At 45.8% G+C, this 11,805-nt stretch overlaps 1 protein-coding gene across 1 annotated transcript in view; it reads right to left on the reverse strand.

The window, feature by feature from the left end:
• Window positions 1-8,744, reverse strand: part of BMPER (BMP binding endothelial regulator) — a 304,854-nt gene extending 296,110 nt beyond the window's left edge. Inside the window, exons 1-2 of the mRNA XM_069084281.1 lie at window positions 8,512-8,744; window positions 6,894-6,979 (exon numbers count right to left, since the gene is read on the reverse strand). Coding sequence (XP_068940382.1) covers window positions 6,894-6,979; window positions 8,512-8,647 — 222 coding nt within the window. The 5' untranslated portion in view covers window positions 8,648-8,744. The remainder of the gene's footprint in view (window positions 1-6,893; window positions 6,980-8,511) is intronic.
• Window positions 8,745-11,805: the final 3,061 nt, after the last annotated feature.

An 11,805-nucleotide genomic window follows, 5' to 3' on the forward strand; every position in this document is an offset into this window, starting at 1 on the left:
CACACACACACACACACACACACACACACACACACACACACACCCTCCATAAACTCCAATCCCTGCCTAACCCAGTCTTCTTCAACATCACTCCCCTCTTTTTCTCAAACATGAGCAATGCCTGCTTTCTTGTTCTTCCTTGAACACAGTTCCCCCTATCCTAGCCATGCCTTTTCATTGGCTCCCCCACTGCCTGGAATTAACTCCCTCCTCTCCTTACTTTCCTGACTTTCTTTAAGACTTGGCTCTAATTCCACCTTCTGCAAGAAGCCTATATCAGATTACTTACCAGCTCAGGGAGGGAGGGAGGGAAGGATAGAATTTGGAACTCAATTTTTTTTAAATGTCAAAAATTGTTTTTACATGTAATTGGAAGGGGGATAAAATACCATTTAAAAATTAAAAAGTTTATTGACTGAGCTAGAGTTCTACATATAATGTTTCTCTGAAATTCATCTAGGGTTGTCCACAATGATCCAAGATTGGAGCAAGACTAAGAGATAAAAGGGGCCTCAGAGGTCTTCAAGTCCAACCCTTGTATTCTACAGAAAAGAAAGCATAATGTGTCATAGTTAGGCACACACCAAGCCTGTGTAAAGGCCTGGGGGGTGGTCTTTCAACAACAACACAGTCTCTGTCTTATAAAAGCCCTTTTCCTCAAACATGAGTCAGACAGACAAAGGGATCCAGCCATTCTCCTACTAGTTAAAACAACAAAGAACATTGGGCTAGATGGATGATTTCATTGGTATAGAGTGCAGAGGACTACTGGTATGGAAATTCCTTCCACCAATATAGACCAGCACCAGCTAGGCCTATCTGCAATCCTGAAATGTCGGAGTCACTGAGGGGTCAAGTGACTTGTGTCCAGAGTCAGATGGCTTATACCTGAATGGTACTTAATCTTTAAGGCCATCCCTCTCCTAAGCCTTCAAGGAATGTGACTTAGGGAAAAAATTCAAGTGTATCCAGTAGGCTGGAAGCTGCCAAGGATGGGTCTTCTTTTTTTTTTTTTTTAACAAGTAGACAGAGCCAATCATTCCTTCTTTTCCCAGTCACTGGGTGGAACGCTTTCCTATTCTATCACATTTCCCGTTGCTTTTTATGGGAAAGGTCAATTCGATATTGCAAAATGGCATTTCAAAGAAGAAACTTGAAACTTAAAAGAAGAAACTACAGGCTGACATTTAGTACAGAACCAAAGACGGGATAAACACAGTTCTCGTGTCTAGTTTTGGGAGTTCCTGCCTCCAAGTTTTTATCAGGTTTCCAGCATCATCCTGAGTTCTCGGCCTTCCATTCAGCCTCCTTCTCTTCACCATTTAGGTAAATACAACTTCAGAAAACTCACCGACCTCTTCTCAGGTAGGTGCCTTTGGTGCGGCTGACGGTGGTTTTAATGTTTAAAGAGAAAAGGGAAAAGAGTGGATGCTGAAAAGCACACCAGCATTGCTGGTTTTAGCAACTGTTACTTTGGAAATAACCTTTTTTTCATAATTCTGAAGAGAAACGTATAATGATCAGAGGGGGGGGGAATATAAAAAAAAAAAAAAAAAAAAAAAAAAAAACTAAAAGATTATAACTGAAACTAAGGAAACAATGATGCTTTGCTTTCTAACTAATGAATAAGCATTTATTCAAGAATAAGTCTTGACTTAGTGGAGAGAAGCCTGGCCTTGGAAAGATTCAAGTTCTGACTGATTCGTATTAGCTTTGTGACCCTTACCAAGTCACTGTATGCTAAGCAAAACCCTAAAACCATGAACTACAGAGAACTTGCTGGTGTGCGTTGGGAGAGGAGGTTTTCTCCCCCTTCCCTCAAGTCTCTCCCACCCCCCAGAATTCCCTAGGCCATCGAGATCCTATTTCTGTTCCCCCTTCTCCCTCCCCAAAATGACTATTGGCAAATCATTTAACTTGGATGTTTTCAAACAATCCTCTAATACTTTAACTTAACAAATGAGCTTCTGATTATTTTCATTGATCAATCACTTACTCTATGCCAGGCTTTGTACTGGAGAGACAGGAATAATGTAAAACAAGTCTCTACCTTCAAAGAAATGAAATGCTATTACACCTGTAAACATATCACTAAATAAAAAAAACCTTATTGGAAAATAATCAGAGGCAAGTTGGAGGAATCAGCAAAGGACTTGTTTTGGAGATGGACTTTGAATGAGGTTGTGTTATAGAGTGGAAGGACCCTGGTTCTACTAGAGATTCTGGGTTCAAGTCCTGACCCAGATGCTCACTATAAGTATAATCTTGGGAAAAGTTGTTTCTATCATCCTAGGGCTTCTAAAAACTGAGACTGTTGACCTGGATAATGTTTGCATTCTATTCCAGTTCCAAATCAAAGCTCATATGAGCCTCAAAGGGCTCAATGTGAGTAGCCGGTTTCCGAACCACAGGCAGGTATCAAAAAAAAAAAAAAAACAACTATCTGTCTACTGAAATACCCCTGCTGCTCACTGGTTTATTACCACTAAGGACCGTGTTCCATCTTTCTCAACTTTTCCCCTGAATGGATGGCCTGCCTTTTTTTGGCCCGTTCGTTGTAAAACTACATCCATCACCAACCAATAAACAGGTTATTCTCGGAGCCTGGTTTGTTCTGGCAAGATGCTCAGACTTATGCAGATGATGATAAATGAGAGTAGAATTACCCAGTTCCCCCCATGGCTACCGCTGCCCTCACTGTCATCATCAGCACCCCCCTTGAAATGAGCTCATTCCACCTTTGAAACCATCTGAATGCCAAGAGTTTAAATCGGGCAAAGTTGATTTTGTGGGCTTTTTCAGACTTTTACACTGTAATTATATACAGCCTCCATGCCACCTATTTCCTCCAGACTGTAACATTTTACGTCTTTTTTAGGCTTATGTTGAGGTCGTTTTTTTTTTCCCCTTACATGTTATGAAATAAGATATAAGCTTATTCTGAGCGCTAGGCGTCTCTCTGCCAGAAAACTGCCCCAGCAGAAACCAAATCCGGCTATTTTCTTCATCCAAAGTACAGTTTATACTATTCTATACCCTATTAAAGTGCATACATAAAACCAGCTCAAATGTAAGCCTCCCTACAGGTCAGCTGAAATCCTAACAGTGCATCCCATGGAGAGGGGGCTTCTTAGTCTGGACACTCCTGAAAGGCTCAAAGGAAAAAACACGGGAAAGCCTGAGGACATCCCCAAGGTCGATGAAGCCATCATTCATTTCAATATTTCTTCACTTCTCTCCTCAGATCTTTAGCTAACACAAAAATGGTCCCCTATGAAATCCTAGCATTTAATGCTGGAAAGGGGCCTCTGAGATTATCTCATTGAACCCCCTCATTCTATGGATTGGAGGCAGGGAGAAGGAGAAGTGACTCCCTCATCTCTTCCTGGGGTGCCTCTCCATCCACCTTCGGGTTTCCAGGAGCTAGATAGCCCTACAATAGCTCCCTTGCCAAGTGTGTGTGCCTGGGGTTCTGGGGAGGGCAGCCTTAGAGAGAAGCAGACACATCCAGGGAGAGGGAGGAGCTCTAAAGTCCCTCTTTAGTGACCTCACTTGACCAAGGAGCTTAGAGGCGGCTCTGCACCCCACGAAGGCCTCTTGGCTTTGGACTCTCTGCAATCTAGCAGCATGGGCCCTAGACTCTCAAGCACTCCCAGCTGTGTCTGTGGGTCCGTCGAGCTGGCAGAAGCTACCTTAGCAGCTGCTTATTAGAAATCTCAATTTCCATAGTTAATTGTGATAGTTAACATTTATGGAACACTCTAAAATTTGCAAACTGCTTTATGAAAAATATCTCACTTTGTCTTCACAATAATCCTGGGAGGTAGGGCCTATTATTATTATTCTCATTTTGGAGGAGGAAATTGAGTCACAGGCCTCGACATGCCCTGCATCACACAAACAGTGACTAAGCTCAAATTTGAACTCAAGTCTTTCTGATTCCAAGGCCCATGTTCTATCTCCTGCACCACCTAGCTGCCAAATTATGTGAGTTTATATGTGTGTGTATGTGTATGTATATGTGTAGAAAATGTGTTTGTGTTAGTCATTTTCCATCATGTCCAGTACTTCGCTACCCCCTTTGGGGTTTTCTTATCAAAGATACTACAGTGGTTTGCCATTTCCTTCTCCAGCTCATTTTACATATGAGGAAACTGAGGCAAACAGAGTTAAGTGACTTGCCCAGGGTCACACATCTAATAAGTGTCTGAGGCCAGATTTGACTTCAGGAAGATGAGTCTTCCTGACTCCAGGCCCAGCATTCTATTCACTGGACCATCTAGCTGCCTTATATGTAAAATAGATATGCATGTATTTATTATATATAACATATATTATATTATATATAACATGTATATTATATAACAAATGTGTTATGTTATATTCAATATGTATTCTATATGACACATATTATGTACATCTGTGCATATGAATTTTTATTTAAAAATTATCCTTGCTGATCTCATAGTAGGCATCAATGAGCCCCCAGGGCTCTAGTTTCTTTAGGGGAAAATAAAAATAAATAGTCCTATCACCTCTCTAAACTACACCAAAGCTTTTCTAATTTTGCCCAATAATGTTCTAAACAGAATGCCTCTTCCCAGAGCAATGTGGTGGAGTAGGGGAGCCTGACTCTTACTGCCACTACTTAGCACCTTTGTGACCGTGACTAAGTCACTTAACTTCAGTTTCCTCAACTATAAAGTGAAAGCACTAGACCCACTTACCTCTAAGGAACCTTCCAGGCTAGAAAGCTATGATCTCTCTCTCTCTCTCTCTCTCTCTCTCTCTCTCTCTCTCTCTCTCTCCCTCAGTTTTCCTGGATGAAAAATGAGGTGGTTGGACTGTGTTTATAATTGTATGATCTTATGATCCTCTTCAGAACTAACCAGGGCAGACCCATAAAACAAGGTCCACCTTCAGTGTAGGATTTCCTTTTTTTTTTTAATTTCGAAAACGATTTCCTTAGTTTTACTAGATATTTTCAAATACTTCCCTGCAATTATTAATTCATTTACCAAGCATCTATAAAGAACTTAATATGTTCCAAGCACTGTGCTAGGTGTTGGGGGCACAAAGACAAAAGCAAAATGCTTATGGAAATGGAAGGAGATTTTCAAAAAGCCGCCATCGCTTTACACTGTAATACTCAAATAATTTCTTGGAGAAAAATAATCTTTCATCTCTGGAACTTTAAGCACTTAAATATTGTCTAATTAGAGTAATTTCCTCTGAACCCCTAGGAGATTAAATAGGAATCATTCAGTTCCATTTTGTAAATAAAGAAAAGGAGTCGGAACTAGGTCGATTGCCTTAAAACTAGTCAATAAACCTTCTGCTAAACCAAGATTTGACCTCAACAGGTCCTGTCAAGCAGCCCCATGTATCCACATCATTGCCTAAACTCCCCACTGTCCGATCCCACCAGTTCTCTAGCCCGGCTGTTTCTGGGTCTCAATCTTTCTTTAAAATCCTAATGACAATACATTTTCCATCTCTGCTGCCACTGATTGACTTCATCCTTAGATCTTACTTAATCATTCCTGATCCCCATTTATCATTTCTTAACGCTGACCTCACCGCTTATTGGGGGAAAGTCTGGGTGGCTTAAACACAGATGGCTCTTGCTAAAACTGATAAGCACACTTTCACCTATTCACCATGGACGCCAACAAATAGAAGCTGTCTCTGCCTTTTCCAGCAGGGCTTTATAGACATGTGTGGCTTTGTTTAAAAAAAAAATGTGACCTGGTAAGTGGCATGTAAAACACAGTTAAAGTGTGTGTGTGTGTGTGTGTGTGTGTGTGAGACAGACAGACACAGAGAGGTGAAGGAAGAAAAAAAGAGAGAGAGAAAAGGAAGAGAGAAAGAGAAAGGAAGAAAGGGGAAAGAGAGAGACAAAGAAAAGAAAGAGGGAAAAGGAGAAAAAGATTAAGAGAAAGGGAGAAATAGAGAAAGAAAGAGAGAAAGGAAAGGAAGGAAGGAAGAAATCTAGTGATTTCATCTCAGGAGTGCTTATTCATTAAGCAATTCCTCTCTTCTGGTTACTTTAATTGTTTTAATAGCCACTCTTCAATTAAATTTTTAAAGAGAATTCAAAAAAAAAATCTCAAATGAAATCCCTGTTCATTATGGTAGGTTATGGTGATGGTTAAAAATAACTCAGGATCACTGAGCTCAAAGGGGCCATCTAGTCCAACCCCTTCATTTATAGATGAGGACATTGATGCCAAGAGAGGTGAGGTGAATGGCCCAAGAACACATAGGTAGTAAGTGGCAGAGCCAGGATTTGAACACAGGTCCTCTGACTCAAAATCCATGCTTTTCCCACTAGACAGTCACTGTTATCTGCTAGAAACAAGGTCCACCCTCCAACCTCCCTGATACTCCAGCCCGATACTGATTCTCTATTCTTCTGAACCCATAGGTCAAAAAAGGCAAAGTACCTATGGTTGTTAACTGTCTTCATTCTGCTATATCCACCTCTCAGTCTCCCCCTCATCACACAAACCTCTTTTCTCCCTGACCAAAGCCACAGTCCCTCTCTCCATTATCTTTAAATGGTATTGATCCCTTTCTATGGGCTCTTAAGAAGTAACAACCTGGGTACAAAATTTAGGGGGACCTAGGATTCAGGTGCAATAGTGGAACCACCATTGCCAATGGGAAGGCTGTCACCCAATGTCAATCTTCAGCTGATGTCAAGGTGGAGATTGATTCCCAGGATGGGGGCCTGGAATTTCCTCTCCCTAGCAAAGCTCAGAAACAAGCTAGGATTGCATAAAAGCATCAGATGCCTACGACTTCCTCATAGGAGTGATTTCCTTTTACATAGTTTCCTTTCTTCCCCCCACAGCCTTAAACCCTCTTTCCTTGGGGAGATTCAGACTTACCAAGCAGACACACATTATGCATGGGTTGTCGGTGATAAAAGGGATCTGAAGAACTTCACCTTCATTTTCACATTTAGCAACTGAACCTGTGATGAGATCAAGACAGTTTTTAAATTGAATTTTAGTTCAGTGACCAATAACACAATGACACTTCATGATGTTGTAGTGACTTTTTTGTCACTTTCCTTTCCAAAAATTCTTCCTATTACGTTTGTGTTCTCTTTCTCTTTTGGGAGGAGATGGGGGGAGTGAAGTCAATGGGTGAGAGTGTCAGTGTTCCTGAACAAGTTTGAGTACCCACTATGTGCCCCTAGACACTGCAGTGTTTAGCTTATGACACATTCAGTGGATCTGTCTTCCTTCCAATCCAACCCAAACTCTGCTAGCCATCAGGGCTACAAAGGCAGAAAAGTCAGCCCTCAAAAAACTTATTTTTGCTGATATTCAGTGATCCCAGCCCCCAAAAAATCTTTAAAATGAAACACACAGGAACAATTCAGGCCTCCAAAAGCCCGTTTGCACTCTTTTGCAGAGGGGAGAAAGTATAGCTTTTCTCTGTCACCGAGTAAACCATCGCCTTTTCTCTTTCTCTGTTGGTGTAACCATAATATGAACTTTTCCATTAGGAGTGAATAACTATTCTACAGCCATGGTGACATTCTAATCTCTCTCTCTCTCTCTCTCTCTCTCTTCTCTCTCTCTCTCTCTCTCTCTCTCTCTCTCTCTCTCTCTCTCTCTCTCTCACACACACACACACACACACACACACACACACACACACACACACAATCTGATTAGCCTTCTGGGCAAAAATTGAAAATGGACCCAATTAAAGCTCTCTGCCCTGGCCCCTTCTCTGATCGGTCTTTTATCATCCTGCCTGAAATCACTTTTTGAAACGTAATCCTTTTTGCTTTTACTAGAAATTGACTCAACACCCTTTTTTATGCACCAGGTGTCAGTAAAGTATGTCCTCCAGGAAAAAAAAACAGTTTAGGTCTTCACCTGCCTGAAAACATATAATTATATCCTATGAACATTATCCTTTAAAAAGAAAACGCGCTATTTTCTTTACATTTAAGTCTTGGAAAACTGGTGCTTTTTGATGGTCCAGCAGCACCCGAGACTTGAGGAAGCTCGTAGGGTGAGAGAATTAACCACATGTGCACCCTGAATGAGGGCAGGGATAGCTAAATGCTGCCTGGATTTGGGACCGGGGGAAGACAGACAAGCAAGCATTCAAAGGATAGCGGGGTTCCCGGCATCGGAGACGCGTTACCAGGAGCCGGGTCTAGGGAACTCTTGCCACGTGAAAATAATCAGTTCTCCCTGCCTGCCTATTCCGCAAGCCTCTGCTGCAATGCTTCCGTGCCTATCGCCGAATTCACAGATACCCCTCTAACAGATGGGTCCCAGGCTTTGGTTAGCCTCTGCAGGCAAGGCAATGGCCAGGACAGAAGGAACGGAATTAACTCTCTACTCTATCAGCTGCCGGCCCACTTCAAGGGCTCCCTCCCAGGCTGCCTCCGCAGACAGACTGTTCAGCAGCGCTTGTAGCAGCCGCTGCAGCCTAGGCAGCTGCCGCAGGGAGGCTGCCTCTGCTTCCCCTCTCCCCTACCTGTCAGGAATGAGGAAGCCAGAGACATCTGGACCCACAGGTTACTCAGCAGCAGCCAGACACTGAAGGTAATCCCAGGAGAAGCCAGCCACTGCCGCGGAGCCAGAGCCCGGACGCTGGGGGAGAGCCAGAGCATCGTCACCTGGAGGCAACCCGGGGCGCCTGGAGGAGGGCTTGCTGCTGCTGCTGCTGCTGCTGTTCAGGCTGCTGCTGCTGCTGCCCCTGCCACTGCCACTGCCTCTGCTCTTTCCTCCTCCTCCTCCTCCTCCTCCTCCTCCTCCTCCTCCTCCTCCTCCTCTTTTTCTCTTCCTCCTCCTCCTCCTCTCCTCAGAGTATAGAGCTTCTTCTCAGCTGGCGTGTCAGGAGACGGGGAGGGATGCAGTGGGAATGGTAGGCAGGGGAGGGAGGAGGAAAGCAAAGAGGGGGGGGGGGGGCCGCCGGGAGGGGGGGGCCGGCCCGCGGCTGCTCTTATCCTAGGAGGCTTTTTTTTTAAGGGAGTAAGTTTCTGGAGGCTCCTCCTCAACCCCTCCTTGAGCCAGACAGCGGCAGGCGGAGTAGAGGACCGATGGATGGACTGACGGACCGGGCTGCAGACTAACTGCGCCTTATCGCCCGGCGGGGAGGAAACAAGCAGAGAGGCGGAGCAGAAAAGCCGAACGGACGGACACACAGACAGACAGACAGAAGCGTCCAAGACAGGGAAGGAAGGAACAGAGAAGAGACAGAGGAGACAACAGGAGAAACGGAGGAGCCGGGGACTAGAAGGGTCGGGCTTGAGGAGCGGACAGAGACTGAGTCGGAGACAGAGGCAGAGAGTGAAGTAGGGAGGAACCAGGAGAGAGGCAGACGAGGCAGCCGGCCCAGCCCCAGGCCGGGCAGCACCGTGCGGAGCAGCCCGGGCGATTTGCTCACCGCGGCCTGGCTGCTGCCGCCCCTACTCCCGCCCTGGGTCCCGCGCCCCCTCCCCCGTGGGTCCCGAGCACGCGCGCGCACGCACACACCCAGGGGCTTGCACCCCTCCGCTCGCCTTTGCACACCCGGACTGACTGGCTTGGGACCGAGGCGGCAGGGGGTCTTCTGGAGCTCCTGGACCTCCAGGCAAAAGAAGCAAGCCCTAGCTGTGACCCCCGATCGGGATCATCCCAAATGGGAAACCGAGGCAACCCTGGAGTCACCGCGCTTCCTTATTCCTCTAGGCGCCGAGACAGCGTCTGGACATCCCCGGGTCCAGAGAAGAGCCAAGGGAACTTCCCCGTTGCTGGTGGTCAGGCCCAGGGCAAAGGAGACAGGCTGATTCCAAGAAGGGGAGAGGGTGTTGGCGGGGGGAGCGGGGTCAGCAAGGGCCGGGCCAGGTGTGTAACGGCCAGAGGGTGACGGTGGTCTGGGGAGGGGGGCAGCGCAGGCTGTGTGTTGGGTGACTTACACTAACAGCGCCTTCTGCCTCCTCGCGCTAGGGACAGTAGGAGTGGCAACCAGGCCCTGGGAGGGAGCCCGAAGTAACTGCTTGCTTTTTCTCGCCTTTACGCTAAGAGACGCGGTCCCAGCCCTCTAGCTTAGCTGCTGGCCCCTGGAGGCGCGGCTTGGCGGGTGATTCATTCACGAGCAGATGGAGAGGGAGGGAGCTGGGGAGGGGGAGGGTTTAAGCCCGTTGCAGCCTTTGCTGCTTCTGTTACCACCTCCTTAGCTCCCCTCCCCACCCCCACCCCACCCCCGCCCAGCCGCGACAGCTTCTGCTGGGGGTGTAGTTACAGGCGGCCCTCACAGCCCGGGCCTGGCTCTCCCCTACCCTTTCTCCTTCCATCTCCGTGCTGGCACTGCGTTACTGCCAGACCCCATCCCGGGACCGGGACACAGCACCGCCTTTTGGGGCGGGGATACACATACATACACATGCATATATGTATATGTATATACGCATGTGTGCACGTATATGCGTGTGTGCACATGTATTTACACATGCACACATACTTATATAGACATACACCTATGTTTGTCGGTGGAGAGGCCTCGAACAGCCTCAAGGGTCCTGCAGGTGCTGCGATAGCCTCTTGGGACGTGCCCTCTTTACCCCGGAGTCCCCGCTCCTCCCAGACTGCTCCAGACGCGCCCCGGAGCCACTCCCGTCGCGTGTCTCTGTGCCTGGTACAGTCGCGTCCGTGATTTGTCTATTTTCACGGCAAATCTCACCCAATCTCTGTTTACAAACAACGTGGCTTCTGCAGCCAACACATCTTTGCAGCCCTCCCGTCTCCCAAAGGGTTTTCCTTGGCAGGAACTCTGTTTGCCTGCGCTGCAACGAAGCCTTTGAAAATAAATGAGGCTGTTTGCAGATTTCCCTTAGTTCCATCTTCACTTTGTTCCTTTCTTTTTATTTGTTCTTTTTTTTTTTTCCAAGCGGTTTGGAGTATTCCCTTAATTAATACAGGAGGGCTTCAATTACAAGTCAGCTGAGAATATTGCTAATCAGTATCATACAAACTCTTTTTCAAAAAGGAAGAGAAAAGAAAAACTCTGGTCTAAATTTGTTTTTAATAGAGCAAATTTTCAAAGTAGAATTTAAATGGAAAAAAAAACTATAAACTGGGGAGGAAAGAAGATTCCTTCCACACCACCCAATCATTCTTGCCGAAGACGTCTGCCCCAATCTTCTCTCTCTCAGCGTTTTGGAACATGGGCCAAGAGAGCATATATTTACCAAGAAAGAGGAGAGGGGCCTCAAAAACAAGCTTGAGTGTGGGTCTTCAGAAACTGACCCTGAATCCCTCAATGACAGACAGCGAAAACCCAATGCTAGTAGAATAAGTCTAATTTAAATCTCATCTAGTCTTCCCCTGTCTAAACCAGGGGTCATCCAATCACCCAGACTGGAGCCTTTTGAGAAAGGCTCTACAGTCTTCAAGATAGGAGTCTAAAGTGAGAAGCTAATCCTGACTTAATTTGGAGGGGGTGTGGGGGTGGGAAAAATGCAATCATAGCAGGGGGTGAAGGAAGACCTTTCTTTTCTCCAGTTCGGTTTGTATTTAAATCTTTTAAGAGTCAGGATTAGTGTTTCTCTCTATCTCTCTCTCTCCCTCTCTTTCTTCCTCTTCTCTCTCTGTCTCTCTCTCTCTTCTTCCTCCCTACCTTCTTCATCTATCCCTCTTTTCTGTCTCTTTGTCTCTCTGTGTCTCTCCTTCCCTTTAAAAATAAATCTAGTTATTCTTTAAGAAAGGGGCCCCTGTGCTTTGTTGAAGTTAAACTACTACCCTTTATGTGCAAATCCTAAACACACATACATGCATGTACACCGACACA

This window comes from Petaurus breviceps, unplaced genomic scaffold (assembly GCF_028583685.1).
Source record: "Petaurus breviceps papuanus isolate PSGF00001 unplaced genomic scaffold, PetGlider_PUasm1.0 174, whole genome shotgun sequence".
NCBI classification, from domain to species: Eukaryota; Metazoa; Chordata; class Mammalia; order Diprotodontia; family Petauridae; genus Petaurus; species Petaurus breviceps.